At 37.6% G+C, this 27,643-nt stretch overlaps 1 protein-coding gene across 1 annotated transcript in view; it reads right to left on the reverse strand.

Moving 5' to 3' along the window:
- Positions 1–833: 833 nt before the first annotated feature.
- The window catches only part of LOC139739182 (N-acetylgalactosaminyltransferase 7-like), a 31,593-nt gene continuing 4,783 nt past the window's right edge, over positions 834–27,643 (reverse strand). Inside the window, exons 2-11 of the mRNA XM_071649800.1 lie at positions 23,563–23,665; positions 21,298–21,478; positions 16,968–17,134; positions 7,964–8,177; positions 6,156–6,329; positions 5,463–5,580; positions 4,330–4,452; positions 3,160–3,378; positions 2,002–2,220; positions 834–1,028 (exon numbers count right to left, since the gene is read on the reverse strand). Of these exons, the coding sequence (XP_071505901.1) occupies positions 891–1,028; positions 2,002–2,220; positions 3,160–3,378; positions 4,330–4,452; positions 5,463–5,580; positions 6,156–6,329; positions 7,964–8,177; positions 16,968–17,134; positions 21,298–21,478; positions 23,563–23,665 (1,656 nt within the window). The 3' untranslated portion in view covers positions 834–890. The remainder of the gene's footprint in view (positions 1,029–2,001; positions 2,221–3,159; positions 3,379–4,329; positions 4,453–5,462; positions 5,581–6,155; positions 6,330–7,963; positions 8,178–16,967; positions 17,135–21,297; positions 21,479–23,562; positions 23,666–27,643) is intronic.

A 27,643-nucleotide genomic window follows, 5' to 3' on the forward strand; every position in this document is an offset into this window, starting at 1 on the left:
AACAAGTTGGACGCCGCCATACACCATTAACTTGAAGATAACTGACCCTTGAGCTGACTCTTACCTTATAGCCAGGCTGGTCATTTCCTTTCGAACATATTCTTTGTGCAAAATATACATTCATTGGGAAACTCACCCAACAGCAATGTTACACATTTTCAAGAAGCAGTGAGATGAACGTGACAGATTGGCAAAAGAAGGAGAAGATCAAAATTAGATAAATGGGCAGAAATTTTTATCTCTTGAAAACAAGGTCTTACCAGCACCTGCAAGCAGTTGGTTGTCATGTCGCGTTAACAGCATTCCAACACCAAAAATCATCAAAATGACCTTTCTGAGACAAAACAACCCTTCTGATGACATTTCACCATTGGCATTATGAATACCGGTACAGCCATTACTTCCCCTATTGGCTTAATTTAATTCAAACATTTAATGCTCCGTTTCTCTAATTTCACTGTTGTCGTTGTTGTTATTCTTTTCAATAACACCAAGGAGGTATGGGTGCGTGTTACCTACTGTAGTTGACAATACATTCTTCAGCATGACTTGTTACGACAGAGCCCTGTTTTATGAAGAGTTATAATTGATTTAATAGTTGATTTCTGTCATGGTCCATGGCCCATTTCTGTCCAAGACAGCCTGTGTGGTACGGAAATTTATAATCAATCATAGTTTTTGATAAAACAGGGCCCAGGAGACATAAATATTAATGAGTACACTCGTGATACGAAAATGCTATGCAGAAGTCATTTGGCACAAGAACCACCATGATATAGTGCCTGCCTCTGCAGCAAATAGAAGAATAGGGGTCAGGGAAGGAGATGGACAAGGGGAGGGGTCTGGGGAGGGTGTGTTTACAGAAGGGGTGGGGCCAGAGGGTGCCAGGGTCAGTGGTGCTTGAGGTTTTTGGTGGTGATTTCCCAGAGCTGGCTGTCCAAGTTGATGTCACATGACGCCATGATCAGCTCGTTGCCACGGTGATCCACGCACAGGCCGCTGCTAGACTGGCGAATCAGGCCATTGGACTAGGAATGTTGAAGAATAAATAAACAGAAATGAAATTCAGCATTAATGTCATGCTGCAAAACATCAAGACTTACCGTGATTCATGCAAGCCTATATTAAAGCACAGAAATATAGGAAAAGCTCCATTTCTATTACCATATTTATTGAAAAGATATTGAGTGACGAAATATGAGAAAGATCACTTTATATCACTAGTACTCCTTTTTATCCATGTAGGAATTCAAATACTCTGTGAATAAAGAACAATATTGCATGGATTAGGTATAATCCACAGCTTAGGGAGAATGGCAGCATTTGTTCATTTCAAAACCATGAAACTATATACAAATATCCCGAATAACCCAAAGATTCACTTTGAAAGTAGAGTTCAAAAACTTTCTCCTTTCTACCGCATTAATAAGCCCTACCTCATGAAACACCAACAAAGAATAATACAAAATCAAATTCAAATTCAATTTTTTTTTTTTCGCCAAGTTGTTTGTATTGCAACTGATTAACAAATTGCCCTTCATTAATGTAAATAAACATCAATCATTAAGTACTTTAGGAGAAGCTATGATAAAAATCATGGGCATACATACTCGGGTTGGACTCGAACAAACAACCTCTTGTTTAACCCGCTGAGGAGGGACTGATTTTGTTATAACATGCATTCCCACAGACACCTGCCTGAGTATTCTCTGGACTTGTCTTCAACGGGTTAATAGACAGGTGTCATTCTTTTATCACGGCTACTACCAGGATACTAAATAATCGATATCTATTTACCAGTACGTTGATGAAAGACACTTTGTCAATCAGTTGCCATACAAAATTGAAATAATGAGATGCACCACCAGCCGCAGAATTGTAGCTTCTGGGACTTGGTGGGTTAACCCTCTCAGTGTCAATGTGACAAATATGCACAAATTTCACACACACAGAGCTATGGACAATAAATTAATGTGAAATGCAGAGGGTTAAATCACTCACCTCATCATATGACCAGCCTCCTCCTGATCCGTCACACCGTCGTATCCGAATCTCCTTGTACTTGTTGAAGGCGCACTGGTCGTGGATGCGCAGCTGACCGTTGTCGGTCACCCGGAAGAGCTGGTTGCCCCCGGCGCCGTGACAGTACGACATCCCGATCCGCCCACCGTCCTTCGAGCCCAAAGAATCGACGCACATCGGCCCCCTCCTGGTTCGAATCTGAACGAAGCAGAATAAAATGGCAGGCACCAGCCAAAATCAACAATATGTCAAAGGAATTTGTCATGCGCATGAGGAGTAATGTTACCTACATCAAAAGAATTAATCCAGAAATGGGTAAGCAGCATCAATTTCCCCCAATTTGAACAAGAACATGCAGTTGCGTTCTTGCGTTGAGTTGTTTTTATTGCAACGGATTGACAAACTACCCCTTATCAACGGAAATGAACACTGATTATTCCGTATCTGTACTCCATCTGATTATCTCATTATTCCATTTTATTCTATCATGGCTCCTACTAAAACACTGAATAACTGGTATTTGTTCATATTAGTGAAGGGCAAATTTTTCAATAAGTTGCAAGCAGGCAGTTTCATTCACTACATACTGGGGAGAGGGTCTGGTTTGTCATGGATGATACAAGCACTAATTGCTTTGCTGTTTGCAATTTTTTGACGACTTTGGATAAAGCAATATCTGTCATTAATTGCTCAGTGTTTCCATAACTTTCTTTGGGGAAAATTGTATGTATGTGATTGTATTATGATTGCTTTGCTTATCATTATCATATGCAAAACATGCGACAACGGGCCTAAGAGGATACATACACTCACCATTCATTACTGATGTGGCGGTGTCTACAATGGTTTACTTCTGACTTTAATAGGGATGCAAAAATCTTCATTTGTTTTGACTGCACCTCTCGGAAGCATCCATTTCTGCACAATTGCATACTATGCCCTGTAGATTTGACATCAGACATGATTTTTGTGGAGCAACATTTCTGTTTTTCCTTTATTTGAAATGTGTTTTGAATTCTCACTTTGCCACATGTGGCTGGAGGGCCTATGTTTACCATGGCTCTTCTCCTACATTGACTCTCATATCCACATTTCTGCGCTGTACAAACAAAAGATGAGAGACCAATATTGACGTACCTCTCCCCAGTGCTTATTTGCGTGGGGCAGCGGATATTTGTCCACAATGTCTGGTGCAATCTCTGACATGAACCAGCTGAACGACTTGCATTTCTTTTCCCTCCGGAACGCCAGCTGCTTCTCCAGGTTGCCCGGCGACACCAGTAATGACTCGGGTTTACTGCGGTAGAAATACTCCTTGTAATCGTCGAACCAGACCTCCACCACTCGCCGCAAATTCTACCATGGGGAGAAATATCAAAAATGATGATATGAAAACATTGCAGTTATAGGTGCTGATGTGGACATTGATAGAAATCCATGGCTGGCCAACAGCTGGTTCTACACTACCTTATGGTCAGGCAGGCCGCAGTTTTGCATGGCAGATTTCCAGCTTTGACCAATAGTGTGCAGAATGCTGGGTGTAATTAAACGCTCATATAATTGTACTTTTTATTTATTTCTATGTATAATTTTATTTTCAGATCACTGCATCAGTGCAATACTGCACTGTCTAAAATAAACAAGTCACCATATACATAGAGGTGAAGTTATTTTTTTTCTGTTTTGTTTGTCATTGTAGTTCTCATTTATTTTGCATACAGCAGACTCTACTTTACGGCACTCCAGGTATAGGTTACACAGGAGATCTAAAAACATGCCATATATTTCACAGTGTTTTTATTTTCATCAATTTTCAGAAGTCCGCTGATATATATTAAAAAAAAAAATTAATTGGCAGATTAGACTACTGGTAAAATTGTCTTTCAAGTCCTGATCTACAAAATATTACATTCACAAAACATATGGCATAATGATATAATAACAGGCAAAGTATTTCGTCCAAGAATATCCCCATCCAGTGGGACTCAAACTAAAGATCTCAGAGATAAGTCTATCACTACTACAAACAACATGAATTATCTCACTGGTATTTCGAGGTGGTGATTGTGATAGGGTTAAAAACCCTAGCCCTTTCTACTCTACAACTACCTACTCACAATATAGAACAAAAAACAAAAAACAAAAAACAAAAAAAAAGGCAGACAAGAGATTGCCACTTGATAGAAATACTGAAAGATAGAAAAATAAAAATGCAAGTATGTCAGGAAATAAGAGCCTCTGGTAACTCTAAATCTGAACTCTAAATCGCTGTCTTGGACCTAATAGGCTCTGTATGAGTCCACTCACCCTTTCACTTAGTACCAGCATACTGCCATTTGGAGCTGAGTAGGGCACCTTTCCCAAGATCCTGTAGACATGTCCAACCCGTGAGCAGGGGACCCAAAGGAGTGAACCACCACACATCCAAATCTAGAGGGGAGGCAGAAATCCATTCATCATTCCAAGCTACATACATGACAGCATCAATAATCCATTCATGCCACACAGTTGGATATCTCAGGAAACTGAGTGGATAGCTGACAACAAACAAGATTTACCAGTATGTAATCAGAGGACATAGGACATAGCATGAACCAGAATGAAAATTCAATGAGTTGATTCTTTTTTTGATAAGATAACTGATATCGTGTTATATTATGTTCAAAATACTTTTGATCTGTTGACCTCATGGAAGCTTAGAGCTAGCCTGTCCATAGGTCTATTAAAGACAGGCTAACCACTGATATCTGTACAGAATATACTTTTATGCAAATTTATACTAATTTTAATTTTGATTTCATCATTTTACCTCCACCAGCGTATATCTAATCTTATTTCAAGAAAAAACACAACAACAAACTCCAGAACACAAAGGATAAACTGTGAAATGAATAAACTAGTATTTAAAGTATACGTTTAAAAATCTGCTGTTGTTGAGGATGCCCTTTAATTGCCCTCACTGATCAGTGAGTTTACACATGATGCTATACAGTGGATTATTTTTCAAATAGTGCAATGAATGATCCTGTAACCATTGTCTCTATCCATTAGTTGTGCAATGTTTGAGTGGTATGAGTCTTTGAATCCTAAGAACATGGACACTCATATGCCATCTAAGCTAAAACAGTACGTAGTGTTAGCAGATCAACCCAACACACAGCAATATCTTCTGCAGCAGAAAATCAAGGAGACAGAAATTAACTCTCCAAACTGACCTGATGATGACCCTTCTAACTTCCTACACTGTGACTTCACACAAGACTACCGATGCCACCACAGAATCAATGGTGAAAAAAAAACAAGAACAAATTTGCATAATAGCCCTATAACTTCTTTGCCAAAGATAACAAGTCAAAAACAGACAAGGTCTAATTTCTGTGCATACGCGTTGTGCAAGTGTGCATTGATGCAGGTGTGCGTACATGTCAAGTTTAACATACTTTGAAGGAAAGTTCAAAGTTTTCTCCACCCCAGATTTCCAGTCCCTCGTCATACGCCCCCAGCTCAAAGAAGTACTTCCTGTCCATGGCGAACAGACCCCCGGCCATTGCTGGTGACCTGTGGGACAAGATATGACATCAGTTAGGACAAAGACTACTATTAATGTTGAGGATGGGCTGATTTTGCGATAACACGCATTTCCCATAGACACCTGCCCGAGTATACTCGGGCCTAGTCTTCAAAGGGTTAACGTAAAGGATTAAAAGCTAAACTGGCTCCCTTCATTTTTAGCCTGAGTTTCAAGTGGTAAGTGAAGAGCATTTCCCTTCTAGCTCCAGCATTTTGACAATAACAGGTAGTCTGGGGTCAGGGAGGCAGCAGTATACTGCTATCAATGTGGGAATTTCTTTCCAGCAGCTACAGGGTGATCTTTATGGAAAGCAAAACCATGGAATTACTTAATTCAGAGATTGTGCAAGCTGTTTTTTTTTTCTAGTGAAAATGAAAATAGCGAAAACTGATGAATAAATCAGTAAATCAGTAAATATATAAATGAACAGATAGATAAAAATCAAGCAAATAAGCATGTGAATGAATAAATAAATAAATAAACAAATAAATTAATAAATACTGAATAAATCAAGTGTCATGAATTGATAAATTTTTTGAAGCATGCCTAAGTTTCGCTCTACCTGTAGGGTTCTGTGGGATGATGTCTTCGGCGCTTCTCAAAGTCTGGTAGAGGGAAGTGCTTCCAGTAGAGGCTCCAGTCAAACCCCCCTCGGTCCTGGTCCCCGGTCCCCTGGGGGTACACCCTGTAGTCCATGTTGTCAATCACGTCGATGATGGGGCACACCGCCGTCGTCCTGGCAACAGACCACGGGAGGGAGCTCTGTTAGGTTCGTCGGGGTTAACGGGGTTTGACGGCACCTCGGTATGAGTCAGGCTCAGAAATTTTGTGCCATTGTGGGGGACTGACTCTGACTCATCACACGTCTTGAACGAGGTATTGCATTGAGAACAGCTACAACCTGCTGACAACATATTCTGCTCATTGTTCTAAAATTATTCACAGGGGCTTTGTGGTTTGGGATAGCTCTTTTCTTTGTTTCTTTCTTTCTTTTCATGAAAGGATTTAAACCCCAGCAGTAAGTTCCTCTAAACAATGGCAGTTGCATTTTTTGAAGGACACATGCAGAGAAAAGCTGAGCACTTGTAATAATTATAAGCAAGACCGCATGTCACCTAATCTTTTAGTAATGACAATTTTCCAAGGCAGAAATATCAATTTGGCCTCCTCTCTCTTTCGTGATTAGGATATCATTTTGACATGATCCACATATCACACTAATGCATAAATGTTGCTGATTTCACGGTTTCTGGAAGACATGATTTCATTCCAGTGCCCAAGACAAAGAATATCACAACCTCACAAAGCCATGATTACATATTTTTTTCAATTCCCCCCCCCCAAAAAAAAAAAAACAAACAATCAAACAGATATATTAAACTCATTTTTATCCAAAGTACGTGAGTTGATTTGCAGAACACACCACATCTGCATGATGGATGACATTGGTTGAAAGCTGACTGCCTACAACTTACAGGCATATTTTCCCATTTTCAATCATTTACTGTGGTCATTGTACTGCCTATGAAAAGTAACTCACCCTTTGGGCTAGATCATTTACAGATAAAGTAGCATCATTAACTCAGCAATCACTTAAGAACATCTGCAGCACTCTGCAGAGCAATCTATACATCTAGCTTTTTGTAGACATTGATAATTACTAAAATGCAGTTTGGCTTCTGCACTTTTTATAGGTAAAAACATTTCTAACTAAGGCACTTTCTCTTACAAGGCTTGAAGCTCAAGAATAACAATCTTTGCCTGGTACATTTTAATCACTATCTTCCTTACATTACAAATGCTGGAATTGAAGCTGGGTTGGCACCTCTACTGGACAAAAAAAAAAAAAGGAAAAAAAAATCTGACTTTGATACCATTGTGACTTAACATTCATTATGTCAATAGTATTCTATTTTAAGGCATATGACAGATGTCTGTGGCATTAAAACAAGGCAAACAACAAGTGACGTCTTGCCCACATATCGCAATTACAGTGTTTTTCCAATCTAAGTTCATCTACCTTTTGACCTTGTCTGACTTAAGCAATATTCAAACCTGACTAGAATCTTCAGGCGATGTACCTGTGGTGTGAGTTCTGTGGCGATAGCTCAAAGCTGTGGAAATTTATTAAGAGCACACAATACATGGCGCTTGATTCAGGGAAAGTTCATTGACATTTTGACCTGTTTGGATATTCTACAAACATATCTAAATCTCAATTTCTAGGAAGAACTCTTGGGAGTCTTGCAAATCAGGGCTGAGCTTTTAGGCCATAATAACTTGGACGCTCTTTGATGCTTCAGACAATAATAGCTGAAGATGAATATCTCTTCTTTCATCCAGAGCTGTCCAGAGAAAGCCAAGACGTACCTGTTGACAGCGATCGGTGTGACGAGGGGTGGTAGCCAGTTGATCCCCACCTCACAGTGAGCATCCAGCCACAAGAGGACATCTCCTGTGGCGTGCCGAGCTCCGATGATCCTGGTTCGAATCAGTCCCTCCCGACGAGTGTTCCTCACCAGCTTGATTTTACCTCCAAACACAGGGTCATTAATGTAGTTCTCTAGCCTCCACTTCAGGTGTTCTGTCAAATAGAATTCAAATGTTACTGCCATCATGTACATCTTAAGAAGCTCTCGGAACTATGTCATCCTGAAACAAGACTGCACAGTTCCTTCCACTGTAGAAGTCCTTTAAACTCTGATTCACATGTTCAAACAAATTGAATTGATCAAAGTTGCATCACTAAAGCAGCCTTTCAGGATTGTCACTTCATATGACTTGACAATTCAGTAGAAGGTAAAACACTACAAAGGACACATAGCTACTACAAATGCAGATTTTTACATCACTTTACATGAAAGCACATTGTTTTCTGTTATCAAATTGTGCCTGACTGCTTCATAAAACATTACATAGATAAAACTTAATCCTGATTTTTCTCTTGTGTTTGAAAAAAATAAATTCAATTATTTCATTAAAGGGGATGGCTAGTAACTGATCAGTGGGAATGCTGGGGGATGATTGTTCCAATCCTTGTGGGATTCATTTAAGAGTACATTTAAATGTATCTATTGTTGTGTGAAAATCATTTGCTTCAGAATGGTCTCATATTCAAGAAATGTGCAGTTTAATGTTTCCAGGTTAGCATGCCTGTACAGTGACGGGGTGATTAAAATGCACATTACTTGAATATGAGACAATTCTGAAGCAAATAACTTTCACATAACAATAGATATAATGTACTCTTAAATGAATCCCACAAGGATTGGAACAATCATCCCCCAGCATTCCCACTGATTCCCACTGATCAGTTACTAGCCATCCCCTTTAAGTGCTGTCATGCTTTGACTTTGATGAGCTGTCATTCATCATATCATATGGTGAAATCTAAAAATAAAGAAGGTAATGGACAAACAGAAGATAATCACATGAATAATCATTATCATCAAGATCATGAATAATCATATACCTTTCATCTCTGTTATCTTAAGAGAGAAAAACAATAACAAATGTTGCAAACTAATGCACTTTTCAAAACTATATCACTTTGAATTTTCTTGAACAGTCCCCTCAAAGAAAGAAAAAAAGGAATAACCGTAATGCATACACACAGGTTCTTTTCAATTTTTTTAGTGGCTCTCAGTCAAAACTTTGTGTTGCATGGGGGCTGGGACTCATTTGTGACACCACCCTTTGCCCAGAGCTATACCATTACCCATACCTGCAGACTTCTGGCAATTTCCTCTTTTTGTTCACCCTTTGAAAATGATTTTGCTTGCAATACATTACCTGGCTCTCATTCATCTCCTTTGTATTCATTTTTTAAAATCCATTACCAATCCTGTCATCACAAAAGCATGTAAACTGGGAGGTCAAAGGTCAAGTGATGCGAGTAACATTGCTCATGGCGATGCGAGAACTCTCTTACCTTAAAGGTAAACAGCGCAAAAGGAGCAGCAATTCAATTCATGGAGTGTTTTGAGTGCATTCTCAATCAAAACATGTCAAGAATAAGCCTCATATCAAAGACCACGCCTGCCAAAAACAGTTGTATGACAGAGCCACAATGTGTTGCAATGTTTCTTCGATGAAGAATTTCCTGTACATAGAGCTCTTCAGCTCTATGTGAGCAAAGTTGTCTTTCGCACATTACTATATACCGTGTAATCCCCATGTCCCAAGAAAACAGCACGAATGGGTCTGGCATAGGGAACCTAAAAAGCAAAATTTGTCCCCCCCCCAAAAAAAAAAAAAAAAAACAACACCCCAAAATGCATGTATACATATAACAATCACTAATCCCTGCACATCATTTGTCACCAGCAGAAATACTGTATGATAGAAAAGACTTATGTCATATAAAAGAATAGATGGATAAATAGATAGATTGATACGTAGATTGATAGATAGATAGATAGATAGATAGATAGATAGATAGATAGATATATAGATAGATAGATAGATAGAAAGATAGACTGAGATAAATAAATAAATAAATAAATAAACAAACAAACAAACAAACAAACAAACAAACAAACAAATACATAAATAAATAGTTAGATAAATAAATAAATAAATAAATATCTGGCACAAGCTATTTTTCTAACGTATCTATGGATTTATTTCCTCTGAGGACCAAGTGAAAAGTTACTCCATCAATCTGTACAAGCTATTAAAGTGCATTTTAATGCAGTGTGCTTCAAACTATTTCTGAAACCATATTTAAATTTGACTAGTACTCCAAATAATCTTGAGAAAAATGGATAACCACAAAGATCCCCCAACAGGACACTTGTCTTTAAAACTTAACGATGAATTGAATTCATATATATTACCGTGTACTCAACCATCATTCAGACTCTTAAGTCAAAATGTCATGATTTCCCCCACAGCAAAAAGAAGATTATCCTGAAATGATACCATACAGTGTATCTTTTTTCTGCTTTTTTTTTGTGTGTGGGGGTGGGGTACAGTGAGAGGGAAGAATTTCCATTAGGGGAAGTACAGATGCTATCTTTTGTAAGAAATTTTATCTGAATTGAAAGAATCCCTTTTCTCCCTCTGAATCTCTACCCTTACATCTTTTCAATCAATATGGCTTTTTCTGTTCCAATATCAGGGATGGTGGTGGGGATATCGTACGGTGATATCTTGACTGCAAGCTTTGCGTTTTGCCCAGTCATTTATTCTATGTATCATATTTTGCTACCGTACAGCAGAAAGTATAGAAGACACTCCTGCAATTATTATGGCTAACTCCAAAAAGGCGACCAGCAATGGATTAGAAGTGGGTATGGGGGGAAAAAGATGCTGGGAAAAATGTTACTTTAAATACTATAGTAGGAATCAAAGAGGCCCAACATGAACACGGTTGGTGGGGGGATGGAGCCACAGTCTAAGTAAAATCCAATATGTTGATAGTTTTACAGGGAAACCATCCTTCTATTGATTCTGACCAAGAAGCAATTTCCCAGCGGACCCCAAACGACGAGCGGCTATGGGAGGATGGGTTCACAGCGCATCTGCTGCCTGGTGACATTTAACGCGACACCACTTTCGCTAAGAAGCGAGAGTTCAGATTACGCTATCACCATCCGACAGGATCTATGACACCGTCCATCATTCTACGGCCTCACTAAAGCCATCTTTCATCTGGGATGAGATAAACTCTGGTTTTGCCAGACGTCACAATTTGAACCCATTGCAGACACACGAATCCATTGGCTCTGCAATTTTTGAGCCGAAGAGTAAGCCAATAGTTTGCCTCAACCCAAAACACTTAGTGTGGGCTGTTTAGGCATTACCACTGAGCCCAAGTTTGACGCCATCACGAGCTGTCATGAATACCTTGAGTATCAGGCACAATCTAGAATATATCCTGACATATTGGGTGGACTAAATCTATGCCCTAGCAACCTACCATGGAGATAATTGTAGTTCAAAAGAGGCTTATTGAAAATGCAGGAAGAAATTATTGCATAATGCAGTGGCATGGGAATGGGTGAGAGAATGATGACAAGCTGGAGAAGTTTGCAAATTTATAAAATTTAAATCTACAGAGATGATTTAGCCTGACACTATGAAACCAGAAACACTTGCACTATGACACTTTCACGAATCAGAGCTGACGGCCTTTTATGTGGCATGAAACTTTCACAAATGACCAACCACGATGGTGTTCAGCATTGCACTCAGCACTTTACTTTCATGAATCTTGGCTCCTTGCAAAATTTGTGGAAGTTTGATGCAATTAAGCAAAAATTTCTGGTTAGACAGTAATCAACAGGGACTTGTGACCTTTTCTGAGCTATTGTTTGTCTCTTTGTTCAGACTATTTTAATACCTAGTGCACACATGATACTGTACACATCTAAAAGCTGCATGTGTAACGTTTCATTCATATGCATAAAACTGAATACAGCTTCTCACTTACATAATGTTTCTTTCATGTCTTGAAACATCTACAATGATATGCTCACTATACCCTCAAACAAATATACAGCCGTCACTCCCTTGTATGGCTGCCATAAAAGTAAATGTTGATATATATACACGTAAGACCTCAATGACATTTTGAGCTCACTCTTTAGAACATCCATTATAGCCCATGACTAGACACAGACCAGGATGTTGATTGTGCCATAGGATTCAAGAGCAGAGAACCTTAAATCATATGGAGGATCAGCACTTATCACTTTTCTTGGTACCCTAACAATAGATAACACCAAGCCTCATATCAGCAGCATTGTGTCATCTCCGCTCCCTCCATGCCTGGCTGTGTTCAGTTCCACTCAAAATGGGGTTCATCCATGCCCCCCGTCCCCCACCACCACCACCACCACCACCACCATCACCTGGAACACCTGATAGTGACATACCCTCTAATAAAACCCCTATATATGCTCTCGGAAATACCCCTTCCTCAAGAACAGCCAGTCAACACAGCACCCTTAATGAACCTGGATCGCAACTCAACTACATGCTAAGAAATTCCGTGCAGACATCATGCCGACAATCTGTATAACACCAGTCTCCTTGATACAGTCAATCATTCATAGCAATTACCAACATTAGCATCACTTTTAAACATCATAAATACTATTAATCTAGAAGTATTGTATAATATTGCAAATGAATAACTTTGTTTCATTTTGTCCGTTAGTTCATTACCATTTCTTAAAGTTACAGATGTATGAAATATATTGGACAAAGATTAGGCAATATCTTTATCACTACAACTCTGACCTCTACTCCTGATACTCTTTCTATCATCACCATTATTACAAGCATCTTCATCAATACCATCTTATGATTATTTCTATCATATCTATTATCATTATCATCATCATTAATATCATAGGCAGAAGGAGAAGACACACTTATAGAACATAAGGTGACACCAGAATTAAGAGTTGTGGTAGGCAGTTCAAACAAAGATGCAATCACATGGATGCAATCACAGCAATAATCATACCAATTATAGAGAAGCTTGGTAAATCACAAAAAGGGGGGGGGGGGGAATTGTCACCTTAAATAGTATTCTTCCATGTCACAAGCACAGCACAGAGCACATGGTATGCAAACAGACATACGAATAAGATTACAATCTTTCATTCAGATGATTGACATCTTAATGCTCTTCTTGGGTTTTGGTTGGCATCTTAATTTTTTTGCAGCTCAAAGTATACTTTGTACCGTCCTAAAAAATGGCAGGATACAAACAAGCACAAAGATATTTGAGAAGTGGCCATTTGGAGGCCACATATCCCTTCGATCCGTCGACTTTCACCTTCTCTCCTCATTCATCGCTTAACTTGAGACATCTCTTTCGATCTCTTACTAATTACTTGTCTTCAGTACCAATAATCATCACTTCTAGGACAATGCAAATTAGTTGCTAGTGGTGCATGTATGCATGTGTGTGCCATGGGGCTTTAGTTTACACGGAAGACCATACTATAGAGAGGGCGATAGAGCAGTGAGATCAATATGCAACAGCTGGGGAAATAAATCAATACATATTACAGTCGAGAAGAAAATCACAGCGTGTTGCACCTCCCATTACAAAGCGGCCCAGCATATTCAGTGCAGGATGCTGGTACTTTCCTTTACACTGCACTATCATTCATTTTGGTCCATACACAGGTATTATTACAGGACAGTTCTAGAGAGTTAAAAGTCTGTCTAAGTTTGTCTGAGAAGAAAGAGTAAAATCTTACAAGCACAACAGTTAATATATGATCAGAATTTATAAGATGAACAAGGAAAAGTAGAAATTACGCGGTGCGTAATATATGTCCCCGCCGGAAGTAGCATTTTGTAGCAAAATGTGCAATAGAGGTAAAAAATCAAGGTCAAAGGTCAAAGAAGTCAAAGGTCAAAATTCTGTGTAAAAGTTTTGAAGCCCTCACCTAGTGCCATCACATAAAGCAAACGGAATCGAAATCGGGTTAGAAATGGCGAAGGAGTAGCATTTTATAGCCAATGTACAATACAGGTCAAAAATCAAGGTCAAAGGTCAAAGAAGTCAAAGGTCAAAATTCTGTGTAACGTTTTGAAGCCCTCACCTAGTGCCATCACATAAAGCAAACGGAATCAAAATCGGGTTAGAAATGGCGAAGGAGTAGCATTTTGTAGCCAATGTACAATACAGGTCAAAAATCAAGGTCAAAGGTCAAAGAAGGCAAAGGTCAAAATTCTGTGTAGAAGTTTTGAAGCCCTCACCTAGTGCCATCACATAAAGCAAACAGAATCGAAATCGGGTTAGAAATGGCGAAGGAGTAGCATTTTGTAGCAAAATGTACAATATAGGTCAAAAATCAAGGTCAAAGGTCAAAGAAGGCAAAGGTCAAAATTCTGTGTAGAATTGTTGAAGCCCTCACCTAGTGCCATCACATAAAGCAAACGGAATCGAAATCGGGTTAGAAATGGCGAAGGAGTAGCATTTTGTAGCAAAATGTACAATATAGGTCAAAAATCAAGGTCAAAGGTCAAAGAAGGCAAAGGTCAAAATTCTGTGTAGAAGTTTTGAAGCCCTCACCTAGTGCCATCACATAAAGCAAACGGAATCGAAATCGGGTTAGAAATGGCGAAGGAGTAGCATTTTGTAGCAAAATGTACAATATAGGTCAAAAATCAAGGTCAAAGGTCAAAGAAGTCAAAGGTCAAAATTCTGTGTAGAAGTTTTGAAGCCCTCACCTAGTGCCATCATATAAAGCAAACGGAATCGAAATCGGGTTAGAAATGGCGAAGGAGTAGCATTTTGTAGCAAAATGTACAATATAGGTCAAAGGTCAAGGTCAAAGGTCACGACTGAAATTCTGCGTAGAAGTTTCAAAGCTCCCATGTAGTGCTATCATATAAAGCAAACAGAATCAAAATTGGCTCATAAATGACAGAGAAGTAGCAAATTGAAGATTTTGATGACACACGGACGCACACACGGACGGACGGACGGACGGACGGACACACGGACGGACGGACGGACGGACACACGGACACACACACGTACGGAGCCCGTTTCATAGTCCCCTGCTCGAACTCGTTCGGCGGGGACAAAAATACAATAGGGAACTTATGAGATTGTGAAGTTTCCCTAATTTTCATGTAACAGTTCTTGAACAGTTAATATACAATTATGTGAATGAGTGAGTTGATGATGTCATCACCTCACGACTTAACATACAATTTTCACATGAAATCCTTACATTTACACCTTATAATTTTAGCACTAGTACTAGCGATAGTAGTATAGCAGAAATAGCAGCAGCAGTAGTATTTAGGAGTAAGAGTGCTGCTTCTGGAATATTTATGGGTAATTCCATGAAGTTGGGGCAGTGTCCATGTAGCATCGTGATATTTGAAAAATACATTTCAGCATAACTCAATATTAATGATGCTATACATTTATTGTTTGTAGGCTTTACAATTGCATTGAGGCCACACATTTTCCTGGAAATTTTGTGCCATTCAGACTCAATTTTGATGAAGTTATTAAACAATATGTAACGGTGTCCTGTAGCATTGGGACGTGTTTATGTAGCATCGTGATATTGTAAATTTTTTTCCTAAGAGACAAATTATGGCAATTAGCTTGACCAAAATTTGATGCAATATGCATATTTACTAGATTAGTCAGATAGCTAAATATCTCAAATTTCCTGTACACAGTTTTAATTTTAGAAGAAAATTACAAAATGTATCACGATGCTACGTGGTGTCCTGTTTTGTTACATTTGGTGGACACCGCGTAGCATAGTGACACATTGTGTAATTTTCTTGTAGAAGTAAAACTGTGGAAAGGAAAGTTAAGATATTTAGCTATCTGACTAATCTAGTAATTATGCATATTATATCAAATTTTTGTCAAGCTGATTGCATTAATTTATCTTTTAGGACCAGATTTTAACTATCACGATGCTACATGGACACGTCACGATGCTACAGGACACCGTTACATTTTTTAAAGATAACTTCATCAAAATTGAGTCTGAATGGCACAAAATTTCCAGGAAAATGTATGGTCTCAATACAAATGTAAAGCCTATAAACAATATATGTATAGCATAATTAGTACTGAGTTATGCTAAAATGTAACACTTTGTGCCCCAACTTCACGGAATTACCCTTATACACTACGTATTTACTAATAATTGCAATTACTATTTAAATCCTCTTACAACTATTGTGACTGCTTTTTTAATTGCTTTCACAACTACAACTTTTTTTTTTTCAAATGATAGAATTTAAGGAAGATTTCTCAAAGCAACATAATTATACAGAGGATGGATGAAATACATAATTATTACTTCAACACCATATAAAGCCATTTCTTTGGTACAGACAATTTAAACAAATATCTGTGTTTTCTTATTTTTTTTTAGATATTCAAGTAACTCCTTACTAGCAAAAATACGATGAATGAATATAGTATAACTATTGTTTTCTACCATCAATGCACAATGCATATACTCATTATGAATGCTATATTATTATCCGATGGATATCATGCCGAAGACTATTTATAAGATTTTTATTTCTATCATGCGTGCAAGGGTACACAATAATGCAGACAAACAACTACAACTTGAAATTCTGTGAGAAAAATAAAACAACGTGGCAATATGGCACTCTCTGCTATTAGAAGCAATTCCAGTGAACCACCACACACTTCCATCAATCAATCTCAGCCACCTGTGGCACAAGCTTTCAGTCAGCAGTCATCCACTTTTCTTAAACCCTTTCAGTCCTGCAGGCAACATGTCCACATGTAATATCAATAGGATTTTATGACATGGCTTTGAGTGGGTTAATACTTTCTCTCTCTCTCTCACACACACACCAGTTGGTGGTGGGGGAATTATATGCTCACCTTTTGTACTGAAATCATCAACAAGGACAACCTCGTGAAGTAGCTGGGGTGGGGTGCGGTTGAAGACACTGTGGACAGTTCGCATGAGGGTAGACCAGCCCTCATTGTGGAATACGATGATGACACTGGTGGTCGGCAGCGACTCCGGGTAGTGCCAGTGTCTACATCTGTAATTTTCACAGATTAAGTCATCACAATGACAATGATAATGATGATAATAATATTACAGATGATAATAATGATAAACACAACAGCATTAATAATAGTGATAATATGATAGTAATAATAATGATAGTAACACCAATAGCTATGATAACACTAATGATATTACAAATAAAAGTCAATGATGATACAACTATTAATGACTACTACTACAACTACAACTACTACAACAACAACTACTACTACTACTGCTACTACGACTACTACTACTACTACTACTACTACTACTACTACTACTAGTAATAATAATAATAATAATAATAATAATAATAATAATAATAATAATAACAATGAAAATAATAGTCATAATAATGATCACTATATCAGCATGGAAAATAATGACACAAAATTATGCAGTCACAGCTAATGATGAAATTGCTGAATGTGTCATGACACTTTAACTTGCACACTGAATGTAAAATGCCTGAGACATGCAGAGAGGAATAAACAATTTTTGAAGGCACAACTGACAACTAGGTATATTCAGTTGTTGCAGTTATGAACAATCAGACATTGTATAAAATATTTCTCCTCTGAAAACAATGTTAAAACTAAGTCTTATTACTACTTTTTCTTGAGGAAACTATTGTCAAACAGAAGAACTAGTTCTAAAAGGTTGAATATCTACAAAACAAGAGATGGACAAGCAGTATCTATATGCTGAAAGTCTATTCTGAAAATAACCTACATGTACGAATCCTAACTTAATTCTTAAAAATACCCTCAGGGCATGAAAATAATCCTTCCAGATTTCTCACTTTAAGAGTCTCTTTCCTCCTATTCCTCAAATCTCTTTTCCAGGAATTTTTCTCTTTTTTGTACATGTTTTTTTTTGTGGAGCATGTTTTCTGTGCTAAAAATAAACCATTGTACTTTTCCTCCTACCATCGTTTGCCTTTAACCGTACTCTAATACTTCCCGGGCAACTGTCAATGGCCTGCCAATGGTTGTCATGGAAACGGGTGAGAATTGAGCTGCCTTCAAAAATTGATACATCCTTTGGAATCTTATTTGCGTGGCATGATTCCACAGGGTATTGTGTACATGCCTTCATCCCTCCTGCTCATGGTTCGTTCAATTACGACGCAGCTAAACAACATGATCTGAAGCTATTCTGAGAATCAAGGCCAACTATGTTCAGCAAAATGACACTCCATGGTTGACTTCAGTGAATAGAAAAACTCGAAAAATAAACATCAATGTATTTTCATTAAGATAGAAAATAAAACAAGAATTTTATAGAGCTTAAAACTGCATGATGTACAGATGTCACCACTAACATTTCTCCCATAGGTTTGTACAGTCATATTGCAAAAATCTTATGTTGTGCAGTGTTAGGTTGAAAACTTCCAACTACAACCTCCTCCCCATTAAAAGGCATTGCTACATTAACACAACGTTACAATACTTGAATACTACTTCAGAATAAAATTCATTATTTGTAAATCAGATTTCACTGCTGGGAATTAATGGAAAATTGTGTAGTGATCAATAAAAGACTCAGTAAAGGCAATGTCATGTTACTGCTACCAACAACACATTCTCACGAAAACATGAGAGTTCTGATTTGAAACAAAACTCTTTTTCCATGGTTTTCATCAAAGTCACCATATTTGATATGTTTTTTCTCTCTGTGGATGAAAACATGATGACATGTGCTAACAGTTTTTCCTCCTGAAAAAATTAATTCACGCACCGAATCAAGTTTTAAACAAAACTCATTCAAATAACTTGGCAGATCAGGATAATACCTTTCCACGCTTCAAAGATGTTTTATTCAAATGAGAGAGGATATTGCAATTAACCCTTTCGGTGTTAATAAGTCAAATGTGCAACAAAAAAACCCCCCACAACAACAACAATCACACACAAACCTATGGCGGAAAATTAGTGTGGCCGCAGAGGTTTAGGATCAAACTGTTAAATGCTATAGAAACCAAACTATGAAAGGATTCCTGTCCATTGCTGTCCATTTGTATGATGTCGCATTTGTTCAACTGATGAACATGGGTTGGACATTCCAATTAAGGCTTTCCAAAGGTTACATTTTGTTGTTCTACAATCTTTTGATAATGTCATGATAATGTAACACTATTTAGCTTAGACCATGTGGGACACGCAACCATCAAGTGTTCCTTCATGCATAACAAAAAAGGCGTTCGCTTTCAAAACAACCAGCCCCCATTCTCTTTAACCCTTTGAGGACGGTTTGATTTTGATACAATAAGCATTTCCCAAAGACGCTTGCCCGAGTATACTCGGGACTCATCCTCAACAGGTTAAAGGTGAGACTTTGATTACAGCTAAAGGTGCAAACCCATCTTCCCACTTACCACCTCCCCCTCCCCCCCCCCCCCCCCCCCCAACCTAACCAAGGAAAGAAAGGACAAGAAGGAATATTGACCAAGCACTTTTAGAGTGCACTTCACAAAACCACAATTGAAGACTGATAAACTGCAGCTCCACAGTGTGAGGCTCACAATGTCCTGAATCAGTTCTATGGGAGGCAACTTAAGTTGTGGTCACACATGGTCTCCATTGGTGCACTCACTCTTGTTTGTTCATGCATGGGTAAAGAACTTCCAACTTCACAGACACAAAGTGCAATTTGGGACAAGCCACAGAACCGGGGTTAACAGGTGACTGCATTGGGCACCATGGGGATGAAGAACATATAAAATAGGTCAGACTATCTCCATCTATGTCATCTGACTCCCCGCTCCTTTCTCACCAAAATGTGCAGACGGTCCTCAGAGAGGGCCTCGTTCTCCCTTTTCAAATCCCTCCCCGCAAAGCACCATCACTCTTTTATTAAACACAATCGACAGATTATCCTTGGGGTCTGCCAACGTGCCACGGGTGGTGTTGTCTTTCCTCCATCATGCATATTGGACTGGTAAGAAAAAAAATGGCTTCTTTGCCATAGCATACTAGATGTTTTACTCAGATACTGCCATCATTAGGGGCACCAAAAATTCACAGGAATGATTCCAGCATACCCAATGTAAAATCATATGAAGAACTGATTTCACTGCCTCTCTCTTTGAAATGTATAAAACCATGATGACCTAACCCGTTGACAACGAGTCCAAGTATATGCAGGCATGTGTCTATGGAAAATGCATGTTGTAGTAAAGTCAGCCAGTCCTCAACGGGTTAATATAGACAAGGAAAGAAGCAGAAACAAAAGTAAACAGGTGCGGTCTACAGGAATGCCCATCCGAAGATGGGTGAAAAGGAAGGAACATTTTTACTCAAGATAACACCAAATTTGCAAACATGAGGATTACAATGCTGATAATGCCAAACGTACTACGCAAGAATTTTGGTGAAGAATTCTGAGGGTGAAGGACTACATTACATTGTCATCAACACTGTAAAAGTGGTTTTTTTCGCGGTGGTTTTATTTTCGCACTTTTCGCGCTTTGAGGTTGAACCGCGAATTTAACATCACGCGAAAAAGTTTTAGAATAGTCGCGCGAAATTAACCACGCAAGGAAATGTTTTGAACTCGCAGCTTGTTACAACACTATTGCACACATGCACACACGAAGATTCCGCGCACTGAGTGTATTAATGGTCAACACACACACAGCGATATCGTGCAATGTAGGTACAAGCATGTTATAAAGTACTCGAGAGATGGGATTTCAGGTAAACCTGCATTTAATTTTAATTTCTATTTAATAGATAAAAGAATAATTGTATTATATTTTTGGTTTTCATGTGCAAAATACAACAGGTTTAGCTGACTGTGAAGTCACAGATTTTGCCGACCGCAAATTTAAACACACGCGAAAAAGTCGGCACCGATGGAAACCGCGAAAGTATCTGTACGCGGAAGAAACCACTTTTATAGTACAAAATTTCTCCAAAGATCTCCATCACTCAGACATGTAATTTTTTTAAATTTTCAATTACAGTCAAACCTGTCCATAACAGCCACCCCAGGGAGACAAAAAAAGTGGCTGTTGAAGACAAGTGGCCACTATACATTGTAGACAGGGTCGTTAACATGGCTTTTCTCTTGGGGGGATTTGTGTTTAGTGGTCACATACGGCAGGTGGTTGCTATAGACAGGTTTGACTGTATATTTCATTGTACTCACTGTGGACTCCTGAGGTCAGGGATATTCCTGTCCAGTGAGATCTTGTCGCTGACGTACTGGTTGAAGCCATACTCCTGTATCAGCTGGTCCACCTTGCCCTTCTCTTCGGGAAGCGTTTTGACTGGAACTCCCCCCTCTCCCGGTCCAGACTTTGAAGAACGGGACATGGGCTCATAGTTCCCTACACAGCAAGATTCAGTGAACTGAAGGTAAATCAAGTATCCTGACACTTCAAATGACACAAGCTTCAGACTTTATATTAAAGCATTTCATCTTAATGATGTCGGTTACTATAATACAAATATCAAGAAATCAGAGATATAGGAATCAGTTAAGAAAGGTTGTCAATGAGTAAAAGCCATTCATTTTATACAAGTGTCATTTTAATGACATGAGACACACATGGGACTAAGGAGAAAGGTAACAACTGCTTACACACAATACCAAGTGCTGTCAACTGAAGACACACAGAAATAGGCAATGGGCCAATGCTCAGTAATACTGTGTAAATAAATTTCACTACTGGTCAATAGCACAATCAGGGTATGCAATTGTGTAACAGGGCAAAAATGAAAAAACTTGGTGAAAATGCTTTTTTGGTTGTTTGTTGTAGCTGAGTGTTCAAATTTTCATTTCATGTAAAGAAAGAGTCAAAATTTTACATTAAACTGCACATAAATTAGCATTTAAATTAGGGGTGTCCAATTACATTGAAATGACTAATACATTGGAAAAATTCATTAAAAAAAAGGAGAATGTTTTTTTCATCTGATATTGCTGTTAGATATTCCTGATAAATATCCCTTTCATTCACCACCAGCACATAGCCATGACATATCACAAAACATGAATAAATTTCATATTTTCACTTCTCGAAATGGATGATCAATTTTGTAGGCATTATTTTGAATTCAAATAAAACCACTTTTACATATCTTATCATATTTCATTTTTGCCAAAGAGTGAAGAGGCGAAACTTTCAGGAATAGGTAACAGACATATAGTGGCCATTATTACAAATTTTTATGAAATTAGGGCTGGTACTTTGGAAGATATGATATTTTTCATCAAAAAATTATCTGTACAGTTTGACCTTGAATGTGCGCACAGTGTTTGGATCAATTCTCATATTTGTAAACACAGATAGAAGAATGAATGTGAGATTTATGATGACTTGAGTTGATATCCAAGCTGTGACACTCAAACAATGACATATTAAGAACAAAATACTATGTTTTTGCTAATGATATCTTTAGAAATTGAACAAGCATTGAAATATGAACACTGAACACTTATCATATGACCTTCATGCAGTATACCATGGGCGTGTATCGCACTTATTTATGCTCAGCAATTTGTAAAAATATAAAAAAATAAGTTCCTATTGCTCAAATTTGCTAAAATTTTCACACAATAGATTTCTACATATGTACAATTCATGGTTAAAAAAACAAGGATATTCAATAAGGGAAAGGATATACCTCACTGAAAATACTGAAAAACGGCTGCACTTATTTTGCTCAGCATTTGAAAATGGCTCAAAACTCAAAACTGGCTGAACATTTATTGGCAAACAGCACACCATATTGTAGTGTGTCTTCAGTACTTTCAGGAAAAGCAGAAAAATAAGCTGTTTCTCCATGTATAGCTGTACAGCATGGGTTAAAAGGTCACAATGTCACAAAAATAAGCCAGCATTACACTCCTACCAGGATGGGACTTCAGACCTTATAACTTTCTCCAGCCGAAAGAACCACTGTTTTTTCTTGCATGCAAGCAATGCCAGGAAAAAATCCATTAATTTGATACCAAACACATAGGGGTAGACTTGAAATATGGAACTCAAATCTTGATTTTACATCAGTTGTAAAACGCTTTTTTTTAGGCATTACGTGGGTTTTGGGGGACTTTTTGGTAATTAATCTTTAATAATTAACAGTAAATGAGAAGAAATTAGCTATTGTCTTACCACATGTGATTACTGATGTCTTAGCATGCTGCATGTGAATTTTTAAGTCAGTTGGTGCATTCTTTTAGAAGTTACAATTTTTTATAGTGAGAAAGTCATGATTGCATATCCTGATTGTGCTTATTACCTACTTCAAATTTCTATAGTAATTTGCACAGTAATAAAATCAATATTTCATGATTACTGTATTTTCAACACGATCAAATATGAAATGAAACATTTAGTCTGCATGTGTGGTTCCACAACATAAATCTTCAACTCCATGTACGGTACTACTACTACCTGATGGAACTCACCTAAGGTTCCAGGCCTGAAGAATGCACCTACTACCGATGGTGCCTCCATGGCAGCATGATGGCCATTATCCCGCTCTCCTCCTGAAACGTCATGGTCAAAGCGCTACAGTGAAAATTAGGAACGAAAGGTCAAGATTTAGAAGTACTGTCATTTTCTCAGCCAGAGGTTAGTAGAATATGTGATAAAACTCTACTCAGACATAAATTGTGCTTTTGTATTTGTTTTTCATTTTTATTTTCATATTTTCTTTTCTGTCCTGTCTGTTCTGTAATGTCTGTCTATTCTAAATATCTTCATATTTGCCTTTTGTAAGTTTTTTAGTCAATTGCATTCAAGTGGTCCGCTGTAAAAAAAAACTCTGCTTTTCGGTGGACCCATCAATTTTTTTAATCCCCTCAGAGCATGGATAATGTAACAAGTTTGGTTTGATTTAATTGGTTTTGGTTTAATTCAATTGGTTTTGGTTTAATTTATTGATTACCTCATTTTTTATTGTACAGTCAACTACTGCGTACTGAAGATTATTGGTGATATTTTTATATTATGTTATAATGCTCTCTTGAGGAAGAAAATGAAATGAAAATAAACTGAATTGAGCTGAATTAAATTGAATTGCTTCAAGTATAGTTAAGATGAAATCTATGTTCTTTTTTCTTTCTTCTTTTTTGATTGCACTGTCCATATGAGAAATATAACCTGGGATAATCAATGAGATATGAGCTGCTATATATTGTCATTAAATTTATGAGTAAATCACTCCAAACAAAGTTTATTAGATTCTCACCAGATCTAACATGATTGATTGCTTTAAATAGATGCAGAGGATTTTGAACACATTTGTCAAACTATGTACCAGTTTCCTGTAACAGTATAACGTCCATGACACAACATGAGTTCACGACCTTTTCTCAGACAGTTCAGTGAGTAATAGCTGTGTAATATTTCCTACACTCTGACTTGATCACATGTTACTAAGTCATCCTATTATTATCTACAAACAGGACTCAAGCAAGCCTTTACTGATGTGGGTGGGAGGTAGTCCAAAGGAGAAATTAACTAATGGAGGTTTTGCACAAAGTCATGTGTTCCAGATCTCAGTGATTAAGAGTGGCTTCTCTTCAAAGTAGGTTGGTCTCATGACAGGGACGGGAATGTCTCGAGGTCTTTGATGAAAATATGTAAAAATTTCATGGAAAGTTTCCAGTTCTCCATGCCAAAGCTTCCTAGCAGAAGCTAAAATTTTCTGGTTTAGTCCAATCAAACACATGCACACACACACACACACACACACACACACACACACATGATTATACATGACCATGAAATGTCATGCAAATCATAAGATCAACATGATAAAGTGCTATGGAGATGAGAATAAAGCTATTCCCTCCTGGTAAAAATAGAATGGACTACATACCTGGTACCACAAAACAACAAAAAAATATCAAACATATTACACATTGCATACTGTGCATTACTTATACAGGGAGAACAAAGTTTTAAAAAGCTATAAATATAATTATTTCATATTACATTGTAGTAGAAACCTGGAGTGCTTTCACATTGGCAAAAAATATCATTTGTTAATTAATCTAGGAAACATTTTTGGAGCAAAACGTGAGACTTTTTGCAGACTTGTCTGCATGCAATTTTCATCTCGTCTAGAGCTCCTGTACACGTTTCATACTGTATAGTGTATTTAAGCTGTTATTTTCGCAAGGGTTTAGTTTTGGCAAAGTTTGCGAATCACAGTTGGATCATGAATCTAACAAAACACAAAAATGTCGCCATGCTCTAGGGTAATAGTGTATTCATGATAGCATAGTCAATTCGCGAAAAACTAAGTCTGTAACCTCCTCATGCATGAAAATATCTGTACGCAAAAATAACAGCATATATACAGGAAGTCACATTCAAATGGATGGACCTTGAAATTATCAATGACAAAGTTGTCATGTGGAATGTCTATTAGCAGTCAGCTGTCATGAAGTGTATTCATCTCAGAGCTAAACAAAGTTGTACAACCATAGGGAATGTTTCTGAAACATGGTTTCAGACGAGTTATCCGCTAAATCTGAAACCCACACTGACGAGGCAACAGCCTGGTGATCTCTATAGAGGAAACGGTTTGTGTTTCAACACCATTATTGATATTTGAACAGCTGACACAACAATCTCACACACATACACAAAAGGAGCTCACAGACTTTGATCTGCCAGACTTTCAACTGTGGTTCATACTAGAAGTGATATTTACGATACAACTGAAATTTCTAACACTGCAGAAATACAAAATCTGTCATATGACTAACGAGTTGGACTACTATTGATACTGATGCCATTGGAGGGAGCATCTTTTAGATAAATGGGTTTTTTAAAAAAAAGATTAGACAGTCAATTCCATGAGTAACACTCCACTTGTGGCACCTTGGGTGTTTCAAGACTTCAAGATGACAATATGTTTTTGGTGCTTCCAAATGTGTTAATTGTCTTTTCTTTCTGCACATGTTTGTGGACATACTGACATGGTACACTCAGACATACATACACATTGTCAATTTTATGTACACTACATGTCTAGACAATAAATACTGACTGTTATTTAAAACAAAAATGATAGAAATTCAAGGACTTCAGGCCACTGTCACTTCGACATACCATGCAAGCGGCTCTTTCCACTAAGTTCATGGAAAGTACAGTGTATTCATTTTAATCTCCACATTTGAGGCATCACTTGGGGTTTCATATTTACTAGTCAATGCAGAGCAAAGAAAAATGAGTAAAGAGTGCCATTGGTCACTTTTATTATACTTGCTCTACTGTACATTCTGGTAGCCATGCCTCCTATTATTACACAATACTTCAAACATCATATGAAGTAAACATACTTGCATGTTCACAAAGTTTTCGAAAGCTGGAGATCTGCAGTAGAACTGATAAAAATCAATTTTATGTACCATGAGATTCACATCCAGGTAGATCAGGATTTTATACATCATAAAGTAAAACTAATCCCACACAGTTGTCATAACAAATTGCAGTTTCAAGATTAATGCATCTCAAATTTATTCAGTTATGCTGTCATACAGTGTATGCCAAACTATTCAAACACCGGTGTACAAAGAAGGAAGTCATACATGTAAAGAAACAACCTTTTACATTCAATTTTGGGCAAGTCACTTATAAATATTAGAGAAACTATCTACCAGAGTAATTTCATAGCCCCTATTACAATGACTATAAGAGTTGCTCTTCTTTTGATTTTTGTGTCAGACCCCTAAATTACTGTACAGTGCTTGCAAGAACCGTTACCATATAATGTGAAATTGCGATTGTGCGTGTCATTCAAAGAGCAGTTTTGATGAAACATGAGTATGTCACAAATGATTAGATATATGTAAGAAAGCAATAAAGTTCAACAATATGGCATTGAGTCTACTTTATCTGCTGTAACTAAGTTTGTGCTCTACAGGTCAATACACCATACAATACAGCGCACCATTCCATTTTGAATAGTATTAACATAATGCACTCCATTTATTCAAAACTGTAATATTCCATACCCACCAACCCTGACATTTAATGATAAAAATAAATCTGAAAAGATTATAAATACTGTGCGAGGAATTTTTACCTAGGGTATCTCATTTGTACGATACGAACAGGTGTTCGCAAAAGTAGGAAAAACAAGGGGCAAGAAAAACAAAAAGCTTTTTCTTTCCTTATAAAGTACATGTAGGAAGGTTCTTATCATATATCTAGGAATAGTAGTTGGCAGGAATTAAATACCTGGTATCATCAGTGACAACAATCCACCCCCATCACAGTGAAAGCAAATCATTTTGTTGAAAACAGGTCCATATACAACATATATTATGCCATTATCACAAGATTCATACCTTTAAACTTTAAATTGGCCTACATGTATGCTAGGGTGATTGCACTTTCACAATTTACACACAAGGTCTGTGAGATTGTTTCATGCCATTGTTTTGAAACAACTGCCGTACTGAAACACAATTTCCTACCCAACTGCATACAGTGTTACATGTAACTTGAACAGTGTAAAGACCATGTCAA

This window comes from Diadema antillarum, unplaced genomic scaffold (genome assembly GCF_040938485.1).
Source record: "Diadema antillarum isolate AM-2024a unplaced genomic scaffold, OU_Dant_1.0 scf00000029, whole genome shotgun sequence".
NCBI classification, from domain to species: domain Eukaryota; kingdom Metazoa; phylum Echinodermata; class Echinoidea; order Diadematoida; family Diadematidae; genus Diadema; species Diadema antillarum.